The following is a 22,355-nucleotide window of genomic DNA, read 5'->3' as shown; positions in this document are numbered from 1 at the left end:
TATATATATATATATATATATATCAATAAAAATTATTATTGTACAACATAATATTACACTAGTACACTTTTATCTGCTTTTTGTACAGATTGATAAAACATACCAAGCAACTTCTAGAGGAAAATGAGGAGAGGCTTTGTATCAAAGTTCTGCAGACACTCAGAGAGATGATGACTAAAGACAGAGGATATGGAGAGAAGGTATTTACCACAAAAAAAGCATTAATAAAAGGACTAATAGAAGTGTTTTATCTCTGATTACAAAAAAATATATTTTCTTAAGATGGAATACAGATGTGATAGCAAAACATCTTAGGTGTTGTGAGAGGTTGATTGTATTGTCCTCTACACGTACTGTCTTTATTTATAGTGTCTGCATGTGTGATCTTAATCACAAATGCAAGTCCAGTAAGAGCACCTTTGATGAAGTTTGTGATGATGATCACATTTCCCCTGTTATGTTTTCCTGTTAACACTCAGGTCACTAATAGTTACTGGCTTAATTTGAAGTATGTCCACTCTTTCATTAACCCTGCCCTTCGCTCCTCTTTTTCAGCTACTGGGATTTGATGATGAGATGGATGTCACTGAGGTTGTCCTCTTTTCGTCATTCATCCCATCTTCCCCTTGTTTATTTACCTTCTTTTTCTCTACTTTCATCTTCTATCCATGAGATTCCGAATATGAAAACTGACCTAAGTACACACATTTTGTTAGATGTGATATGGATGTTGATCTGTTGTGGTTTAGTGTTTCCCCTAAAACAACTTTTTACCACTAAAAAGTAGCAAGTCTTTATTTTGCCAAGCTGTGGTGAGAAAGAAAAAAGTATATATAAAAAGAGCAGGCCCTTCAATATGTATGCCCTATTTTGAATTCTGTTTCAATAAGAAACACATAAGAATTTGTTCTTTATTTTGTGGTTTTAATAGTGCTGCAGCTGCTAATACATTATGATGTTATAGCAAAATGAAAGATTGTTTTGAAAGATTTAGCAACAATCTTTTGAGTGTAGCTTAATATTTACAAAGTATTTAGGTAATAACTGAATTTTTGGATAGTTTGGGTATTAAATGTTTTGTTACAGACCATTTATTCTGACCATAACATTCTCATCTATTTATTCTGTTTACACTCTGTTCTGTTTAATCCTACTGCATATAAGGATTTGCTTACGTAAATCACTTCCATAGCATAACTAACTACTTAATTATGAACTAACCCAGCCGGCACATGACCAACCTTCAACGTTGAAATATGTTTGAAATAAGGTCAGTTGTTGTTTTAACGCTGAAACAACGTTGATACAACAGTGAATCAACATTACGATATCAACGTTGATCCAATTTGCAAAATCGAAAGGTAATTCAACGTTGATTCAACCATGGTACCAATGTTGTTTCGACCTTCAATCAACGTTGAAATGCCGGCTGGGAAACATAATTTTAGTCATTTTTTGTCCACTTATATTGTTGCAACAACAAGCATGCTGCTAGGATAGAGCTGGAGATTATTGCATGATGATACTCTACTAACTCTGTGTTAGTGTTCTGTTGTCCACTCTGCTCACTCACTCAGGTGGTGGATGTGAGTCTGCCACCCAAACAGCTGGAGGATCGGAGGAGGGTAGGTCACTAACTTCACCTAACCCTGCTTTCCAACCACACATCTGTACCTCTCAGCTGCCCTGGTTCAACTATATCTATTCCTTTAATATTTATTTACAGCCATGCGATGCACAAGTCAAAGCAACAATCAAATGCACATTGAAACACACACTCTCATACTCATCACAGGGGGAGGCCCTTCGGCAGCTGCTCGTCAATCGTTACTATGGTTTCAGGAGTGGTGGGCGAAGAGAAAGTCTGACCTCCTTCAGTAACTCCACGTTGACACCTGTAGGACTAGTCAAGAGCCAGCCTGGTGGGTTCATTCTTCACTGTAGCTTCTGGGAACATTTGTGATATAAATTAACATTTGTTTTTGTGTGTTTGTATGACTTCAGGGGGTTTGAGCAGGGCTGAGATGTCATTGATGGAGGTGCAGTGCCATCTGGACCGTGAAGGAGCATCTGACCTCGTCATTGATCTTATTATGAATGCTACCAGTGACCGTGTCTTCCATGAAAGCATCCTATTGGCTATTGCACTGTTGGAGGGCGGGAACACCGTCATACAGGTTAGAAAGGCCTGTCAGTGAAATGATAAAGCAATAGAATTGAATGTTGTGGTAATAAGTTATTTAATGTTCACTACAGTTTAAAAGTTGGGGTCAGTAATTTTTTATTTATTTTATGTTTAATTTAAATGATTTTTATTAGTTTTTTATTTTTATTATTTAAAGAAATCAATGTTTATTCAGCAAGTATGTATTACATTGATCAAAAGTGACAGTAAAGACTTTTATGGTGTTACTAAAGATATTCTATTTCAAATAAATTATGTTCTTTTGAAGTTTTTATTCGTCAAAGAATCCTAAAAAAAATTCAGATTCTTTTATGGTGTTACTAAAGATATTCTATTTCAAATAAATTATGGTCTTTTGAAGTTTTTATTCGTCAAAGAATCCTAAAAAAAAATCAGATTCTGAGCTGTCCACAAGCAAACCTCATTGAGGTTTGAAACCCCCCAGGCCTAATACAATTACTTGAATTTAACTATGCAACAGATATAAAATTCCATGCAGTAGTGATACAGGTCTGTAAATGAGACTGGACAAGATTAAGCAATGATTAGCTGATAGATTATTTCTGTAGACAAGATGCCTTTATAAGGAGGAGTTGGGGATGGAGGAGGGTAAGTGCATGTATGTGCGTCAGACTAAGGCCAGTGTGGGTACGGATGAACTTACATATCGTATCGGGAAGTCGTGGCCTAATGGTTAGAGAGTCGGACTCCCAATCGAAAGGTTGTGAGTTCGAGTCCCGGGCCGGCAGGAATTGTGGGTGGGGGGAGTGCATGTACAGTTCTCTCTCCACCTTCAATACCACGACTTAGGTGCCCTTGAGCAAGGCTTCGAACCCCCAACTGCTCCCCGGGCGCCGCAGCATAAATGGCTGCCCACTGCTCCGGGTGTGTGCTCACAGTGTGTGTGTGTGTGTTCACTGCTCTGTGTGTGTGCATTTCGGATGGGTTAAATGCAGAGCACAAATTCTGAGTATGGGTCACCATACTTGGCTGAATGTCACTTCACTTTAATTATTGTGGGAGTAGCTACAATCAGCTGAGAGTCAGCTGATGCTGGCAGTCATGCCGTGGTCTGCCTGAACTATGCTTGAGCTCCATTCGTCCCTCAAATTCCATTAGTTCTCCATAAAACATAACACAAACATAATGATAGATTTTTGTTTTTATTCTTATCTCGTTGCAGCATTCCTTCTTCAAACGTTTAATGGAAGACAAAAATTCCGAAAGGTTTTTCAGGGTGTTTTATGATAGAATGAAAGCAGCCCAGTTGGAGATCAAAGCCACTGTTACCGTCAACACCAGTGATCTGGGCAACAAGCGGCCAGACAACACACCAGACAAAGAAACACCACAACGCGGGAGAGGTTCGGGTTGTCAATACTTCATCATTCATCATATGCTATCTTTCTTTGCAATAACTATAACTTGGTTTGATACAATGACATTCATGGTTTAATGTCCAGATACTTGTTGAGATCACTGCATAATGTTATAAAGTTTGATATATCATTTTAAGAGAAGATATTTCACTATGAGATTATAAAAAATATATATATATATATATATATTTCTTCCTCTCCAGAAAAAAATTCAGGTGTCGTGGTGACTGATGATACTCGTGAGCAGTTGTTGGAGGCATCTGCTGTGACTAAGAAGGCCTACGGTTCGTATCGACGAGATGCTGATCCTGAGGAGGCTTATGGCACTGCTGATGGAGACAAAGGGGGTGGAGATAAAGGAACAGAGCAGGGCGAGATGAGCCCTGTCATCCTCATCATGCAGCCAATCCTGCGCTTCCTACAGCTGCTGTGTGAGAACCATAATCGAGACCTGCAGGTGTGTGTTTGTGTGTGTGGTTGTCTGCCTCTCCGTCTGTTACATTTATAGCTTTTTTTGTTGTTATTCTGGCCTGATTAGAGGTTCACTTTCAGACCTGAGGCGGAAGGAAGTCAACTTTAGGTTGGATTTCAGGATGGGTCTCATACTTTGACAGTAACAGTATTGGGTTGTGTCATGGGGACTTGTTTATGAGCTGATATACTGGTTTGGTCTGGTTTATATATCATCTATGTTTATACCTTTCCCTTTTCTCCTGCAGAATTTTCTGCGCTGTCAGAACAACAAGAACAACTATAACCTGGTGTGTGAGACCCTGCAGTTCCTGGACTGTATCTGTGGCAGCACAACAGGAGGCCTGGGACTGTTAGGACTATATATCAACCAGCATAATGTGGCTCTCATTAATCAGACTGTAGAGAGTCTCACTGAATACTGTCAAGGGCCCTGCCATGATAACCAGGCAAGTACACAATCATTCCAGTTATGGTTTTCCTGCAAACCTTTATTTTTCCTCTTTTTTTGCACTCATAATCTTTCCATCACTCATAAACATTTTTTCAGCATTAAATATGTTCTGTTATGCTTTTCTTTCTTTTTTTTTTTGCAGAACTGCATTGCCACCCATGAGTCTAATGGCATTGATATCATCATTGCATTGATTCTGAATGATATTAATCCACTGGGCAGAAAGAGAATGGATCTGGTTCTAGAACTTAAGGTACATCACTTCACTCTTAATTGATAAAGTAATAACCTTCTCGTTTCATGGTAACATCGAATTTGACTGTGCAAAGTGGTCAGGCCTCAAGTCCAATAAAACAGTGGTTCTCAACCTTTTTGACTTCTGGTACTTGATGACAAAGTTGGTCATTTTTAGACTTATTTACAAAAACTAGGAGCGCTATTATAATAACATAACTAATTATATTCCATAATTCCAGTTTCAATAATTGGGTGTTATTCTGGGTTTATATTTCTGATGAATTACATGACTTTTCTAGGCACTTTTTGTGATTACAGGATTTTAAAAAAATACTTTTTACTCACAAATAGCTATTTCTACCCACTAACAGATTTCTTTGAGCTTAACATAACTAGAGAAATGTATATTAATTATAAGAATTTCCTCTCATATTCTCTATAATTAATTCAATAAAGAAATACGATATTGTCACACACCTGGACTCATTTTGTGTGTTTTTGCCCCTGTGACCCAGTTTCTGTCTCTATGTGGTTTGATTAGTTCCTAGGTGTGTCTAGTCATTTCCGCATGTGTTCCATGTCCCTGTTAATTTAGTCATTCCATCCACCTGTGTTTTCCCTATTATCCCTTGTATAAAAGCCTTGTCCTTTCAGTTCTGTTTTGTCGGGTCTACTTGTTACTTGTCCACTTGTTTACTTGTCCGCTTGTTACCTGTTACTTGCCACTTGCCACCTGTTATTTGCTACTTACCTTGCCTATGTTTGATTAAATAAATCCTTGTTTCGTTTATCCCTCGGCTCCGTGTTCCTTCCAGCAGCGTAAGCCGTGACAGATATCAGCTTACATACTGATTTTTAGCTGTTTTAGCATTTTTTTATAATCTTATTTTAAATATTTTGAACACATCTTGCTGCTCCTGTTTGAAAACCACTGCTATAAAGTCAACAGAACCTTTTATGTTAATCTTTTAGAGGAAGTCGTGGCCTAGTGGTTAGAGAGCTTGACTCCTAACCCGTGGGTTCGAGTCTCGGGCTGGCAATACCATGACTTAGGTGCCCTTAAGCAAGGCACTGAATTCAACTGCTCCCTGGGCGCCGCAGCATAAATGGCTGCCCATAGCTCCGTGTGTGCGTGTGCATGATATGGACAAAAAAAAACCTATCACGATTTTTTGATAAATTTTGCGATTTCGATTTTGACACACACAGGCATGCTTTACAGTCATAAATGCATTCAGTATAAATTTTAAACATATTTCCAAAAGAAAACCAATGAGAGCTTTATCAAAAAGTTGTAACATGTCTCTAGAACAGACTTAAGTCAAAATAATCACTAAGATGTCAAACAAAATCTAGACATATGGCAAAAAATTATAATAAAAAAATAAAATAAAACCCGTAGTTCAGGGATGTTTTTTTTTTTTTTTGCCATGCATTGGTCATAAAGCTCACTGTAGCAGTGCCTCAGGTGTTAAATGTTTTGCCCAATATATTTATTGCCCAAGGTTCACACGTACTCCGTCTGCAGTGCGTATACAGTAAGTTATGTGTACACGGTTCAGAAGCAGCAACGAGAGCGCATTATTGTAACGCGAAAGCACAATAAAATAATGCACAAGCCCGAATCTATCTGCTCGCATGCAGATTTCCTTTGCTCTGTTAACAAAACCAGATAAGCGTGCTCAGATCATAGACTGTATAAGGCTCAGATACACGCTGCCTTACAACGTGTCTCCTCTCGCTCAACCATTGTCCTGTGCACTCACAACTCTCTCTGTGCTCATGCGCAAGATATTAAATCTTTTCGCACCTTTCCATTTATAACCTTTTCTGTTCTCATCTTTTACTGCGTGCAGTGTAAACATTCTGTCCCATTAACATGGGCTCGAAAAAAAAAGGCTACGCATCAAAGACAGAGTGTGTGAACCTGGAGTTAGGCATATGCCCAGTCTGCTCTGTTCTCGTGCTCCACTTAGGTGCGCTGCATCCTGATAGGTTCAGATAACCAATCAGGGCTGCGGAAAATCGCGCTATAAAGCGATTTAGAAATCACGCACTCTCAAATCGCGATTTTATTTTGATTTTGATTAATCGCACAGCCCTAGTGTGTGTGTGTGTGCGCACATTTTGGATTGGTTAAATGCAGAGCATGAATTCTGAGTGTGAGTCACCATACTTGGCTGAATGTCACGTCACTTTTTTTTTTTTTTTTTATTTTATTATGTTAACATGACAATGTTATATTTAAGTTCATTTGAAGTAGAACAGTGTGAAAATGTAATCAAGATGATCAGTAATTTTTTTGTTTAGATGTAAATGATGTGAGAGACAAGTGACAATCACATCACAGTCGTATTCTTTAATAATGTGGCCAGTTAAACTTCATGTGGCATTATTTGTCCTTTTTGCCTTAGAATAATGCATCTAAGCTACTGCTGGCCATCATGGAGAGCCGTCATGACAGTGAGAACGCAGAAAGAATCCTGTACAACATGAGACCAAAAGAACTAGTGAGTGTGTTAGTTATCCTCCCAGTACATCGTGGTTCACTCATTGCTTTAACTGTATCTTCGAGTCATTCTGTGTTGACAGATAGTAAACCATAAACATGAACCTTGTTTGGCTACAACATCTGCATAACCCCAGCTGTGTGTGTTTATGTTCAAGGTGGAGGTGATGAAAATGGCCTACCAGCAGGGTGAAGCAGAGTTTGAGGATGAGGAACTGGAGAATGGAGAGGACCATGCTGCGTCACCTCGCAATGTTGGACACAACATCTATATCCTTGCACATCAGGTACACACACACACTCCTGTACATTGTCCTGCCAGTGTATTGTATAAGGAGAACATTTGTTACTCAGAGACTGTCACTGCCTACATCAACAAGTGTATTGATGATGTAATGGTCACAAAAACCATCACTGCAGACTGAAGGACAGCTTCATCCTTTAGGCTGTAAGGAAGCTGAACTCCCTCCTGAATTTGCCCCCCTCCCCTCTTCTGCCCCAGGCACCACTGAACTATGAAACCCACCCCCCAGATCCCACATCCCCCCCCCCACTAATATACCATGACACGCACCAGTCACTTTGTGCATCATTGGTCTGCTCACTACCTCATTCAGAATGGAACTGACGTCATTCCACTACCTCCTCAGTCAGTTAAATAAAATAACTGCTCTTGAGCCCTTTGTCACTTTAATCAGACTTAATAAGTTTTTTTTTTTTTTGCACTAAAAATCTTTTATCTGCACTGTTGTTCACTTCATTGATTTGCACTCTATCTGCCATTTGCCTTGCGCTGCTTTATTTAACTTTATTTTTAATTTTATTATGTCTTTTTTTACATTCCCTTATTGTATAGTTGTATCTACATTTTATATTTGATCTAGATTTTTTAGGCTTTAATGTTAATGTTATCTGTGTGCACCCGGGTCTGAGAGTAACGCAATTTCGATTCTCTGTATGTATTTACTGTAAATGTGGAAATTGACAATAAAGCTATGGCGTTATTTCCCTGTCAAATGTCGAGAGCGCATAATTGTAGCGCGAAGGTACATTAATATAATGTGCGGAGCGCGAATCTCTCTGCTCGCTGCATCACTCTCGTTGGCCGCGGCGCTGGCAGGGGATGGACGGCCCGGCATCCTGGCCCGACGGCCGTGTAAACGGGTGCGGTTCCCATCCGGATCGCGGGTCCGGCAGCTCACGTCTCTGGTGGCGCGGGAGTCCCTCAACGCACCCTTACTGGGCCCACGATGACACCAGTGTGCATGCACGGGGAAGAGACTGGTCTCCCGAGGAGAGGCACGTTGGGCTTTTAAACAGCGGCGGTGATGACGCTACATTTCCTTCAGGTGTGCCCCTCACACGCCGCCACCTTGACTCGTCCAGCGCCCCTCCTCTCACACACCCACTCCAGTCGGGAGCCTGGTGAAGGGCGGCGATTTAGGACAGGGTGCCGGTGACAATCAGGGAGGAGGCAGCTGACTCGTCACAGTATGTGTGTGTGTGTGTAAAGACCTCTAACACTAGCTTGCTCTATTCTTTTTTTTCTATTCTGTTTTCTTTTTATTTATTATATTATTTAAAAGCCCTTGCTACGTGTACTGTGTTAACCTAAGTGAGACTTGTTATAGCACTTATATATCATTGCTCTTTTTGTTGTTTTTGATTGCTTCCACTGTCCTCATTTGTAAGTCGCTTTGGATAAAAGCGTCTGCTAAATGAATAAATGTAAATGTAATGTTCCATGATGTGCGGTTCAATATCAACCAATAAGATTCCATGTACGATGTCGCGTTTTCATTGTTCAGTCGTTGAAGCCTATTCCTGATTGGTTGTTGCCATTTTGACAGCGTTTATGCCAAGAGCAAAGAGAAAGAAATCGAAGAGTACTTGGCCATGCGCGAAGGCACAGGATGCAGTCTAAACACATACACACTTACTTTAAGCGAAGAGGAGAGATTTTCGCGATTGCACTGAACATGTTTAAAGTGCAGGCATACTCTGAGCGAGCCCAGAGAAGATTCTTACAAGAGCAACATGTATCTGAGAGCGCGCGAGCAGAGAGATTTGCGCACCGCACATTATATTCCGCACGCGAGCAGAGAGATTTGCGCTCGCGCATTATATTAATGTACTTTCGCGCTACAATTATGCGCTCTCGACATTTGACAGGGAAATAACGCCATATAAAGCAGACTTGACTTGACTTAAAACTGTATTTCGCGATAAATGATAAATTTCACACTGTGGCAAATGAAGCAACCCACAACAGATGTATAGTTTGAATTATGCACCACTTCCATCAGAGAATGTTAGATTACCATTCTGTGTTGCTGGCTGACTGATAAGCATATATAATAAAATTTTATTTAATTGGCAATTTTAACTTTTCGCAGTTGGCAAGTTTTGGGCCCTGTATCAGAATAGTTTAATTAGACTGTGGCCAACCACAACACCAAATGTATATCTCTTTATCTAAGCAATTCATTAAATCTGTAGTGTGATCTGATTTAACCTGCTATTTCAGCTGTCACGTCACAATAAGGAGTTGCAAATACTACTGAAACCAGGTGGAGAGGACCAGGCCCTAGAGTATTACACGGAACACACCGCACAGATTGAGGTAACACACACAAACACTTTTAACATATCTTTTGTATTGTTTTTAAAATCCCATCTTATGCTCTTGTATGTGTGTGTGTGTGTGTATACACAGATAGTCCGCCAGGATCGCACTATGGAACAGATTGTGTTTCCCGTACCAAATATCTGCTCTTTTCTCACAAATGAGTCCAAGCTGCGTGTGTACTATGGTACAGATAGAGATGAACAGGGCAGTAAAATAAATGACTTCTTCCTGCACGCAGACGACCTCTTCAACGAAATGAGGTGGCAGAAAAAACTAAGAGGTAGATTCATTCTCTGGTGTTTGAAAATGATTCATTTTAAATTAAATTGTGAAACTTACTTTATCATAATTTCTGGAATGTATCTCTCTTATTCTGTTTTCAGCACAGCCAGTGTTGTACTGGTGTAGCCGGAACATGTCGTTCTGGAGTAATGTGTCTTTTAACCTGGCTGTTCTCATTAATCTGTTGGTGGCGTTCTTTTACCCTCTGGACGGAATGAGTGAAAGTGAGTTCCCCCCTCTGTACTGTCTTCACAAGTCTGCCTTTCCTTCCACAATATCCCTGGCCTATGTGTGAACATTCACGTGTGGTGTGTGTGTTTCAGGTTCACTGGACCCTTCTCTTTCTCTGTTGCTGTGGGTGTGTTTGTTGGGCTCGTTGGGATTTGTGTTGATGTCACCGAGACCGAATGCAGTGCGAGTGCTGGTCATCTGCAGTGTTCTGCAGCTTGGGTTCTCAGTGGGGCTGCAGCATATGCTCACGCTCCTGGGAGCTTTTAATGTAAGGTCACACTCAAACACACATGGGAGGTTAGATTTTGAATGCATACAAGTTCACATGCAGTCATACACTGTACACACAGTTTGTTTACTAATAGTCTTACATGGTGTCAGTCTCTACTGACGATCTGATCTTGTTTGGTGTCTGCGCAGGTTTGTAATAAGATAGTGTTCATGCTGAGCTTTGTGGGTAACCGTGGGACATTTACCCGTGGTTACTGGGTGAGGGTGATGGATAGAGAGTTCCTGTTTCATCTGCTGTACCTTCTCATCTGCACTCTGGGCCTTTTTGGACACGTTTTCTTTTACAGTCTATTGGTAACCTTACACTAGCACATTTTTACAAACTTATGCCTAACAGAAAATTGTGTGTGTGTGTTTATATATATATATATATATATATATATATATATACAGGATTTGAAATGAACTCAAAATGCCAAATGCAGGTAAAAATCAGCTGTGGCGGTTAATGTTGTCAAATCACTAGCGAATTTGGCGGGTTACTTTTCTTCATAATTCAAATTCTTGGGGACGTTAATGTAAGTCAAATCAGCACAAATACTGAACTCATGAGTCATCATGATATATTAAATACAGCATAATTGCTGTTACCATGGAAATGGCTATATTCTGCTGCTCCAAGAGCGCCTCCTGCTGGCAGAGAATTGATGTGCATTTTCAATAAGCCTTTCTGCTTTTTTTGTGCAGACCACTGAGAAAATCGACCCAGATTTTTACACAACAAACACTCAGTTGTAAATGTGAACCAGTGGATATACAAGAAGCTAATGCTAGAGCATTTAAAAATTATATACAATTAAGACATTAAGATATATGTATATGTAATTAAATTAATAAAATAATTGTTTAAATTAATGTAATAATTGATACTTCTGAGTAACCCCTTTTCTCAAAAATAGTTTAAAGCCTGTTTGCTTGTGAGAAAACCCATAACTGTATGTATGGTATTAATTTTATTTATGCAAGCTTTATAAAGGTTGTAAAAATACTTAAATTTGATTTTAAAATCCTGCAGATATTCAGATGTTATAATAAATATATTAACTGTATAGTTGAATGTGATATGGTTAATCTGGTTTATTTATTGATTTATTTACAGTTTAGCTAGTAGAAGTTATGAATGGCCAGTAACATAAAAATTTTGCATCCAAAAAGGATATTTTTAAAACAAATATTGTCCTAACTTCATGATGTATTTAATCATTAAAGATAGAATCAAATAATTGTCAGTGCAAATATTCACACCTCTATTACACAGCTAATTGTACATTTGTGTGTTTGTAGTTGTTTGACCTGGTGAACAGGGAAGAGACTCTTTTGAACGTTATCAAGAGTGTGACTCGAAATGGCCGCTCTATTGTCCTGACAGCTGTTCTGGGTCTGATCTTGGTCTACCTCTTCTCCATTGTTGGATATATGTTTTTTAAGGATGACTTCATCCTGGAAGTGAATCGCATCCCCAACAGCACTCTCGGTAACGTACATTCACACAGACATATCAAAGCAAATCACAAAGTAATGTTCATACTGCTGGGTTTGAAAAATATTTTTGTTGAATTTGAAAATGTGTGTGTCAGAGGAGGGAGTAAACCTGGCTTCTAGTTTCCTGTCTGAGGGAGTCTGCAATGGAAAAAATGGGTCCTGTCCGCTTGCAGATGTTGAGGAGGGTGAGCAGTAAAATTCATCCAAACTATTGCATGATGTGCTGATTATTTAATCCAAATAATCACTTATTTTCCCCAAATTAAATTATTGTGAGCATAATTGTCATATGTCTATGGCAAGTAAAACATTGAATATATGTTTTTAGTTAAAATAAATACAAATAATGTGTTTGTAATAGCATACAGGTCAGGGGGCATGATTTAATCTGCTTTTTAAAAAGCAATTTATTATTATATTAATTGACTAATGTACTAAAATAACACAAATTATTATCAATTACTATTAAGTATTATTAATTAATTTAGTAATACTAATATGACTCTTAAACCCTAATCCAGCCCAAAGTCCAATTACTTCAGTCATGTTATCCAAATATATAAGTATTAAATTACTTTTTAGAAAATATTTTGTAGTCTGACGTTCAGTTGTACACTGGAAGTGACTGGAAGCAGAACTTCTACATGGTTTTGTGTGTTTATAGATGATGTAGAGCGAGCGTGTGATTCTCTGTGGATGTGTATGATCACTGTACTGAGTCACGGTCTCAGGAGCGGTGGCGGAGTTGGAGATGTTCTGCGCAAGCCGTCCAAAGAGGTATGGACATGCATATATTTACAATAATATTTCATTTTTTATATAACAACCTTAAGCAAAACCTGAATGTGTGCTTGCAGGAGCATCTGTTCGCTGCACGGGTTGTGTATGACCTTCTGTTCTTCTTCCTGGTGATCATCATTGTGTTGAATTTGATCTTTGGTGTTATCATTGATACGTTTGCTGATCTGAGAAGTGAGAAGCAGAGGAAAGAGGAGATCCTCAAGACCACATGTTTCATCTGCGGTGAGATGAGATGCACAGTTATACTCAAATAAACATATATGGAGAGACAGTATTAACATTAAGTGACATGGAATCTGACTTACGGAAGCCATTAGCACATGCCACTATGCTCAGTGGCACATTCGGTGACACAAATGTCAGTGGAGAGTGGCATGTGCCACTGACACTTGTGACATGTGTCAATGGATTGTGTCAGTGTCAAAACCAGAAGTGTCACCGGATGTGCCAATGAGCATACTGCCATGTCACTTAATGTTAATACCGCTACTGGATATATATGCCTTCACATGCCTTCCCCCAGGTTTGGAGAGAGATAAGTTTGATAATAAAACAGTGACATTTGAGGAGCACATCAAGGAAGAGCACAACCTGTGGCATTACCTGTACTTCATTGTGCTGGTGCGGGTCAAGGATTCCACTGAATACACAGGCCCTGAGAGCTACGTCGCTCAGATGATCAAGGTGAGAACATACATGGTGATGATTGTCTACTTTGACATTAACAGCAAGGTTTTATGAGAAGACATTTAAATATTTTCATGTGCAGTCTGTTACTTGTCAAGCTGAACCTCATAGATATATATATATATATAGTAAATCTATATTGTGTGTAAAGCATAAAGAACATTCTATGCATATATTCTTAGTGCATAAAGAATATTCTTTTTGCATAGTGCATAAAGAACCATTTAGAAATATTCATGACAATGAAACAAATACCATCCCCCTCAATTCTCATTAACCTACTACAACCTGAAAAAATATGTATTATTATTAGCAGTAGAATTTATATATTATGGTAGTACTTGGGATTTGTTTGTACTTTAATTTTGTTGTAATTTAACAGCATTACAAAGAGGATAATCTTTTTTTCACATTACAGCTCTTAGAATAGGGGAAGGAAAATCAAGATTTTATTTTTGTTTGTAAAAACAATTTTCATGATGTCACAAAGCAAAAAATCTTAATGGTCCTAGAAAATGCACTTCATAACCTTTATTCCATAGATAAATAATAAAACAAACAAATTATATTAACCTAATCTCTCTAATCATAAAAAAGAACATCCTGGTCATTTGTCGACTTGAAATCTATATATTCACCCATAGCATTTTTTTATTGCACCTTTTCCACACAAGGCAGGCTTTGATAAAATCATAACATCATGATTTATCCTTTTCATATTGTTTATCGGTAGCGTGACCTCTTTAACCCCATTCAGGAACACAATTTGGACTGGTTTCCACGTATGAGGGCCATGTCACTGGTCAGCAGCGATGGTGAGGGTGAACAAAATGAACTGCGTAGTTTGCAAGAGAAACTTGATTCCACAATGAGACTGGTCTCCAACCTGACCAATCAGCTCACAGAGCTCAAAGAACAGGTTTGTATTTGACTAGTTTTATAAAGGCGTGTGTCTACTTACTCTATCAAATTATTCTTAATAACAACTGGAATGCTTGCACTACACCTAAATTGCAGAGGTGTCATAAGCTGTCAATTTGTGGTATGAGATGTGTATAAGTTAAATGCGATTGACTGAGCTCATCCCTGTTGTCAATCTTCAGATGACTGAACAGAGGAAACACAAGCAGCGGATTGGTCTGCTGGGAAACCCCGCCCACCTCAACATCAACCCAGCCTGAGGCCTGACTAACATTATGGAGCATCATTCCAGCATATATGCAGTCATACCGTCACAGCCTTAAAACCACATGCTATTATATTATCTTACTATGGACTTGTAATATGACCATGAGGTCATGTCTGGTGATACTTCGACATGTACACTAACTAAAGGACTCCAATCATGACATTTTGAGCCTCATTGCTGTATGAGGTCTGTATGTTGTATGCTATATTAATTTTTCTAAGCACCGATGTGATCAGAAACTATCTTTGCACTGTGTATGACTGTAGTATTATGGGTTGCCTTCACAGAGTGGTTCTTAAGAGTTACGTACGTATGGATTTCTTCACACCTTTCTATCAAAATGGATTACGTTTGAGAATACTAATATAATGCGTTAAGTTTTTATATATATTTTTAAAAAATAAAGAAATTTAGATGTTCAGATATTTCGTTATTTTAGAATTTCTAAAAAACACTACATTTAAGTTTCTAGAACAAACAATGAGACTGAATTGCCTTTAAAAGATCGGTCGTTCTTCAATAATTCAGGAGAACTTGGTTGATGAAAGAATGTTTTAATGACAATACTTCCAGAATTTGTGATATTGTGCGTCAAATTTGAGAACCATGAGCTTCACAAACAAAACCATAGTCAGTCCTACCAATCACAGAGACCCACAGGACAGATTAAATCACAAATTCACAGAACTCTTCATATTCGGTTCTCAGTTCAAAAAATAAAAAAAGACAGCCCTGGTAATAAACATGAGAATAATTGAGATGAAAACGGTTCACTCTCCATAAACAGACCGTATAGACCACAAAGTAAAAAAAAAAAAAAAAAACTACCGTTGTAACAAGGCTTTAGAAACGTAAACATTTGGCTTTTTTCTGGAAACATAACAGATAATATATTAGAAATTTTCCTGCTACATTTTAAGCTTCCGAATTGACAGTTGTTTTTTTAACACCTGTCAAAATTCTGATAGGACCTCCCAACATCCAGGTGGTTTCAACACTATACAAAGTAAAGTTCATGTCTGCAGATTAATCTGTATTTATTTTTTTTAAACCAAGTCATGTATTCTGTTTTTTTACAAATCGCATTTAGTGTTAGATGACAGCCAAAGCACTTAATTTAAACTCTAGTGTGTGAATGGTTGAGACATAACATATTGCTTAAGGAAATGTGAACCCAGGAAGCAAATCAAATAAATTTAAGTTAAATAAACCGCTCTTATTATTTAGTCTCAAATACAAAATGTTAATCATTGCAGCAAATATTTTCAGTAGAAAATTATAGAAAGGAAACTTGAATTCAAGCACAGACCTACACATGTAAATACGTGCACAAACACCCACACTCGCACCCCCAACACTAGGGTTCTTAATCAATAACTGGATTCCAGTCACCTATGTGGCAATTGAGAAGAGAGAAAATACATATATGAGGCCTAAAGTTGCTCATCTTCAGGACTCAGAACTGACTTTCTGCCCAGTGTTTTCAAACACGCAGAGGAGTCACATAAAAAGGATGGAACAGCCTGATGGAGTGTTGCTGATGTACAGGATGTGAGGTCATAGGTCAGTAGTGGGGTGGAACAGTGAGAAGAGCCTCTTCTGGCAGACGGGAAATCTCCACATTCTGTCATAGTAAAAGGATGAATTTATTATATATATATATATATATATATATATATAAAAATTTAACCATTAGAATGAATGTTTATATATGTAAAAGGACTGCATGGTTTTCTCACCTCAGGTTTGTCTCTGTGAGTGTTCACTGCCTCCACATTAAGATAGACTGACTCCACTTTACAGCCTAGTGCAGGACAGAATCTAGGTTACATTCAAGTACATTTCAAGAGTTTCCAGGTAATTAAATAAGCTCTTCAACAAATAAAACACTGGTTGGAAAAGTGCGTCTTTGAACTGGTTTCATAAATCACTGCTGTAACGGAGTAAAAACCTCTTAGATTCATTTCTGGCTACATTAAACTACTACATTAAGTTCGGCACTGCTTGTTCTGTTCTTCGTTTTTAATTGCTCAGTGGTTTTTACTGTCAGTGCTGTTGTTTCACACAGAACAGGACAGTGCAGAATGACTTGTTACTTCTCATTTAGAATCAAGGTAGTCTTACAGGAACAGTACAATAAAAGACAGAAAATCAGTGAATAATGACTTGATTTCAGACTGTTCTTTACAAAAAGCTATCATACTAAGTCAGAATTATTGACTACATAATGCATGAGTAAAATTTCCGGAATTTTTTAATTCTTTGATAATTAATTGGTTGCCAAAATACCTTGTTTGCCCCCTTGCATATAACGTGCAGGGCTCTGTACACATGATCAATGTTAAGTTGAATTTTTTTGCTGAAGCACCAAGTGCACGCCGTGCACATGCTCAGCGTGTGAGAGAGATGAGTTTCTCACCATATGCCACAGGAGAAAGTTTCAGGACTGTGTGTAGGGGGCATTTCAGGTACGGCAGCTCTTCTGCAAGGCAAAAGAAAAGGTTAAAGATATAAATAACATGTTAATATTTTATAAACCACAGCATGTCCCTATCTACACACCTGCACTCTTGTCCAGAAAGTAAGCAAGCAGACAACGCATAACAGCCTGGTGACAAATAACCAAAACATTCTCCTGGCGTTCAAGCTCCATAATGACGGGCTCCAATCGCTGGACAAGATCGTCATAAGACTGTAAAGAGCAAGAATGTTAGAATTTCTCAGATTTAATGAGGTTACTTTCTAGTTAGTTTCAACACACCTCTCCTTTAGGGTATCGGTAGTGATATTTGTCCTGGTCTCTGAGGGCAAACTCCAGAGGATAATGTTCCTGGATCTCCTCATACATCATCTCCTCACAAACACCCTGCACACACATCGAAAGTCACTCACTTAGCACTATTAAATGGAATTACAAAGACAACACTGTCATATAATGCTTACAGCATCAATCTCATTGAGGGTTTTCCATTGTTCATATGGTACACCCAACGCTTCAGCGGTCTGAATGGTCCGCTTCATCTGACTCGTCCACACCTTGAGATCCTTTATATTCTGTTCCTGTATAAACCTCCCTAGACACTGAGCAAACTGAGACATGAGAAAAGAAAGAGATGGTTAAATCCAAACGACCAATGAACAATCTTTCCAAGGGGAGACCTATACAATAACGCACCTCTTTTCCACGGGATGACAGTCCTGAATCCCCTCCGATGCGACCTCTGACGTTAAGGTCGCTCTCTCCATGGCGACAGAGGTAGATGGAGCGTGGTGTAATGTGGATGTTCATCAGATAATAAACGATTCTGCTCTGAATGTGGTCCAGTACACGGTTCACCAAATACCGCTGACCCACATCCATTATTTTAATGTATGACAATTCTCTGCAAAACAACATATACAGCATTAAAGCAACTACACACACAAAATGCATAAATCATTTGATGCTAGAATTATTCTTAGATGGAATAAAAATGGAAACAAATGAAATCAGATTTCTGACCTGTCTAGGTCTTCATCCAGTGGCTGGTAACTGTTCTCATAGCATTTGATCCTCTTCATGAAGTCCTGGATGGCTTCTTCTGTGTTGCAGTCAGTGTAGTCTGGGCTACCCAGCTTCACCTGCTGCTCTCCCACACACAAGAAGGGGAGAGATTAATACTGGGATAATTTAATAAATAAATATTAATGTACTGAAAAATAATGCTTGAGGTCAAGACGTCATTGACTAGAACAAATGATTAAAACATTGGAAATCACTTGTCAATATTTGAATCACTTTCTTACCACAATGTTCTCTGCAATAACTCTGGGGTCTTCACACACAGATTCCACGAAAAACACCTAATTAAAAACATCAAGACTTGAGGATGGTGAAATCAAATGGAAATTAAAAAAAAGTGAAGAAACACTCAACTACTCAAACCTTATAGCCATTTTGTTCTGCAAATCTCATGATGGTGGCCCTCCGTTCTCTGGTTGTGTTCGTGGCGTCAAACACCTGAAAAACAAACAACATACTCATAAGTTTCAACGTTTAAAAAAAAAAAAAAAAGTCTCTTATGCTCACCAAGGCTTTATTTATTCTAACAAAAATAAAGTAAAATTTGTGATATTGTGAAATATTACTACAATTTTAAATAACTGTATTCTGTTTTAATATATTTAAAACTAATTTATTCCTGTGATGGCAGAGCTGAATGTAATTACTCCAGACTTCAGTGTCACATGATCCTTCAGAAATAATTCTAACATGCTGATTTGTTGCTCAAGAAACATATCTTATTCAGATTAATGTTGAAAACAGTTGTGCTGCTTGATATTTTTTTATGCCTTTTTTTTTTGAGTAGAACATAAAAGCAACAAATAAAGAAGAAAAAGAAAGAGCAGCATTTATTTGAAATCATTTTTTTTGTAAAATTATAATTGTCTTTACTGTCACTTTTCATCAATATAATGTTTTAGGTGCACCTTGTTCTTGATTTTATGAATGGTAATATATAAATTATAAATCAGATGGAAATGCAAAACTACTCACAGCAACATGGCCACCTTCAATACTGAGATACTGTCTGACATCATTGAGCGCTGCCAAAGCACACTGCCTGAAAACAGAAAATAAAAAAATAAAGTCATGACAACACAAAACACACAGTAACAGCAAAAATACATGAAAACAACAATACATGCAGAAATGAAATACACGCTGACTCTTACTTTCTTATCTTCAGCCCTTCCTCATTATCAGAGCGAAAGAATTCAAAGCTCTTGTAGATTTTCACACATTCTCTCCGATACTGTCCCACATTGAACTCTGCAAAAAAAAAAAAACAGATTTATCCAGTGTATACTGAATGTATAAATGTTTAGGGGTATGCGTGTATTTTAATGTACCTTTTGTTGGTACACCAATCCAGTTGAGGTAGCGTGTGAGTTTTTTAGAAATGTAGGTTTTTCCTCTCGCTGGTAGGCCCACAGTCACAATGAGAGTGGGACAGTTGGTCATACAAACTACCATGAGACAGAAAGAGACAGAGAATACAAATGTTTCTGTAAGTATCAGCTGTTCTGTGTACAGCAGAAACCAGTGAACAACTCCGTTTCATTTTCAGTCAGTATGAAAAATCTGACAGAGTAAACCATAAGACAGAGACTATTGTTGGTCGGGGGAATATATGGAATATTCAGGCCTCTGAAGGAATCTTAACTTTTTCTTATTTGATGAGAGTAAATGTATTCTGGTTATTCTGGTTATGGTGAAATATTATGAAATGGTCTTTGGAAACACGGATTTCATCAGCTTTATACTTTTGACCTTAACCAAATAGAGCAAAAAACTATATTCAACCAGATACTGGCATAAACCAAATCATTTCTGCATTCTGTTTTATCCATGTTTGTTTGAGACAAAATTATTGATTAATATACGAGATAAAAAACTTATCTAAATGCTATCTTCCATACATTTGTGTCAGTCCCCCTGATGGATATTATTCAGATTATAAGATCTTTTTATTGTCTGCATTTCAACAAATGTAATTCATGACTCATCGTGGTTATCAAGCTCTTCTCAATGTCTGCCTCATGAATCAGGTTCCTCAATACTGAGAGATCATGTGCACGGTGTACCTGATGCAGTCAATTATCTGCTGACTAATCAAATACGGATCCTACTGAGAGTGTGTTCAGCATCTGTTTTTGCTGCAAGTACAGCTCTTTCAATGTAAGTGTCATGGAGTTCAAAACAAATCTGCCAATTACACAATAATCAGCATATAATTAAGCATGTGCATCCTTGCAAGTGTAGGGAGTCTTTGAGAATCGGCCTCGCTCAGCAAACCTGCTCTTTAAAAGGCTATAAACCCTCAGCTTTTGCACACTTACCTTTCACCCGTTTGAATGGAATTTAAAGGATATCTCAAAAGACAGATCACAATCCTGAAATCGCTCCCACACCACATCATTTTTCAACCACAAAAGGAGAACATTTCATCAAAATATGATAGGATAGAATGGCATAGTAGTTTTTTTTATATATATGCTTGAGGGAATCTGAGTGGGGAAAACACATTAAAACATCTTTCAATCTAAACAAGACAGCAGGGGGGGGTGGACGCCTGCACAATTTCCACTGTGAGATATACTGAAAAATAACATACAATTTACTTCCCAGATTTTTAGTGTGGACTAGGAAATTAAAAATACATAGTCAAGAAAACTACCAGACTGTAATGAATTGTTAAAATGTGTTTATCAAAATATGAAATAAATGTAAAAAACTACGTCACATTCTCTCAAGACAGGAACAATGAACTGATCAACATGAGTTTTAGACAGGGCGAGGGTCTTCAGCTGTTCACACGCTGCACACATGGGCCGCGAGTGTTGATGCGCCATTGACCAATCAGAAAACGCCTCCGGTCAGGGCTCAGCCAATAGAACGACAGCGACGCAACACAATGCACGCGGCTAGCTACTGTACCGGTGACGAAAACAACATGCTCGAGCTGTGCGGGTATCTCACAGCACAAAATATTCAGCTGATATGCTCATGATGCAGAGTTGATATTAATAAATGAAGTAAATACGCATACGGAGGGGGAGGAGTTTAATAATGATACAGCACTTTGGGCTTAATGTGACACATTGGACACGTTATTCATAAACACTCAAGTTTTTAACATTACTCTTGCAAGCTTTTTCCTAAACAAAGCCTGAGAAGACACTGGGAGAAAAAAATATGTTGCTGAATACCACAGAGCTTAGATCAGAGATTCAAGGTAGCATACTGTACAAAACCTAACCAGGGGCTGGTGCATTCTGGTTGCATCATTCCTGTCTGCGCCTAACTTAGTCCGGGTTTACTTACATTTTCGTACTTGATGTGCTAGATGCATGCCCATAATGTTGATCATGTAATTTATATAAATATTAATAGAAAATACATGATAAATCAATCAATGAGAAAATAAACAAGCACATGTGGTCAAAATCTTCCTAAATAACCGAACATACACCATTACTTCCGCAACAGACACCACTGTATTACTCAACTCCAGATGATGACTTTAACAAACTCATAAGACGCAACACGCTCGAATTCTGCCAAGTTTGTACTTACACTAGAGGTAAACCCTAAAAGATGCGATTGTTACCCGGCAGGTATTGTGCAATTTAATAATATGAAAGCTTGGGACAGCTGCATCTAAAACAAACCACATAAACTGATACATATGACCGCATTGTCTCTGATCATGTGTTGTCGTGAAACGCTGAAATTTGCAGAAAGCAAATGTTAACGTTACCTTTCTTTTGAGAAATTTGTTTTTCCGGTAGCCCGTTCTTGCATGGCATCCATATTTTTCGCAGTGGGTTTTGTGTGAGCTCTCTGGGAATCGCCATTATAATATCTTCGGTGGAACTCATCCTGGCTGTATGATCATTACCAGGTTCTTCAGAGATGAACGCTTGTTCTCTGAGAGAACTGAGCTGGTCACGGTGGACTGTGTGTCATATCGGCTGAGCGATA

General features: G+C 38.3%; 2 protein-coding genes across 7 annotated transcripts in view; one reads left to right on the top strand and one right to left on the bottom strand.

Moving 5' to 3' along the window:
- Window positions 1-15,248, top strand: part of LOC132151738 (inositol 1,4,5-trisphosphate receptor type 1-like) — a 36,782-nt gene extending 21,534 nt beyond the window's left edge. For 3 of the 6 annotated variants that reach the window (XM_059560072.1, XM_059560070.1, XM_059560071.1), the window contains 23 exons: window positions 89-200; window positions 556-591; window positions 1,578-1,625; window positions 1,796-1,922; window positions 2,005-2,177; window positions 3,369-3,549; window positions 3,768-4,021; window positions 4,284-4,484; window positions 4,632-4,742; window positions 7,141-7,236; window positions 7,394-7,522; window positions 9,763-9,858; window positions 9,952-10,144; window positions 10,248-10,370; window positions 10,470-10,645; window positions 10,798-10,962; window positions 11,953-12,142; window positions 12,246-12,335; window positions 12,815-12,927; window positions 13,008-13,173; window positions 13,475-13,635; window positions 14,396-14,557; window positions 14,742-15,248. In XM_059560072.1, the coding sequence (XP_059416055.1) occupies window positions 89-200; window positions 556-591; window positions 1,578-1,625; window positions 1,796-1,922; window positions 2,005-2,177; window positions 3,369-3,549; window positions 3,768-4,021; window positions 4,284-4,484; window positions 4,632-4,742; window positions 7,141-7,236; window positions 7,394-7,522; window positions 9,763-9,858; window positions 9,952-10,144; window positions 10,248-10,370; window positions 10,470-10,645; window positions 10,798-10,962; window positions 11,953-12,142; window positions 12,246-12,335; window positions 12,815-12,927; window positions 13,008-13,173; window positions 13,475-13,635; window positions 14,396-14,557; window positions 14,742-14,819 (3,181 nt within the window). In that variant the 3' untranslated portion in view covers window positions 14,820-15,248. The remainder of the gene's footprint in view (window positions 1-88; window positions 201-555; window positions 592-1,577; window positions 1,626-1,795; window positions 1,923-2,004; window positions 2,178-3,368; window positions 3,550-3,767; window positions 4,022-4,283; window positions 4,485-4,631; window positions 4,743-7,140; window positions 7,237-7,393; window positions 7,523-9,762; window positions 9,859-9,951; window positions 10,145-10,247; window positions 10,371-10,469; window positions 10,646-10,797; window positions 10,963-11,952; window positions 12,143-12,245; window positions 12,336-12,814; window positions 12,928-13,007; window positions 13,174-13,474; window positions 13,636-14,395; window positions 14,558-14,741) is intronic. The other 3 variants (XM_059560075.1, XM_059560074.1, XM_059560073.1) reach the window with 2 other exon arrangements.
- An 870-nt stretch (window positions 15,249-16,118) lies between these two features.
- Window positions 16,119-22,355, bottom strand: LOC132151739 (6-phosphofructo-2-kinase/fructose-2,6-bisphosphatase 4-like). The gene is made up of 14 exons (XM_059560077.1): window positions 22,132-22,355; window positions 19,721-19,837; window positions 19,544-19,640; window positions 19,365-19,431; window positions 18,753-18,827; window positions 18,614-18,670; window positions 18,330-18,451; window positions 18,003-18,210; window positions 17,771-17,917; window positions 17,589-17,693; window positions 17,390-17,519; window positions 17,247-17,309; window positions 16,567-16,631; window positions 16,119-16,451 (listed from the first exon to the last, which is right to left on the bottom strand). Exons 1-14 carry the CDS (start codon window positions 22,250-22,252, stop codon window positions 16,392-16,394), a joined length of 1,434 nt encoding a protein of 477 aa, XP_059416060.1. The 5' UTR covers window positions 22,253-22,355; the 3' UTR covers window positions 16,119-16,391.

Source organism: Carassius carassius, chromosome 10 (genome assembly GCF_963082965.1).
Source record: "Carassius carassius chromosome 10, fCarCar2.1, whole genome shotgun sequence".
NCBI classification, from domain to species: domain Eukaryota; kingdom Metazoa; phylum Chordata; class Actinopteri; order Cypriniformes; family Cyprinidae; genus Carassius; species Carassius carassius.
Note: the sequence above shows the minus strand (reverse complement) of the source record. Positions and strands in the feature narration are given on the sequence as shown.

What these genes read in the sequence shown, in the direction of transcription:
- LOC132151739 (XM_059560077.1), bottom strand. Translation starts at nt 22,252, where the DNA reads ATGAGTTCCACCGAAGATATTATAATGGCGATTCCCAGAGAGCTCACA. An exon ending in TTGAAGGTGGCCATGTTGCT is followed by an intron (nt 18,828 to 19,364) that starts GTGAGTAGTTTT and finishes TTTGTTTTTCAG; the next exon opens with GTGTTTGACGCCACGAACAC. An exon ending in ACCGATACCCTAAAGGAGAG is followed by an intron (nt 17,520 to 17,588) that starts GTGTGTTGAAAC and finishes TGCTCTTTACAG; the next exon opens with TCTTATGACGATCTTGTCCA.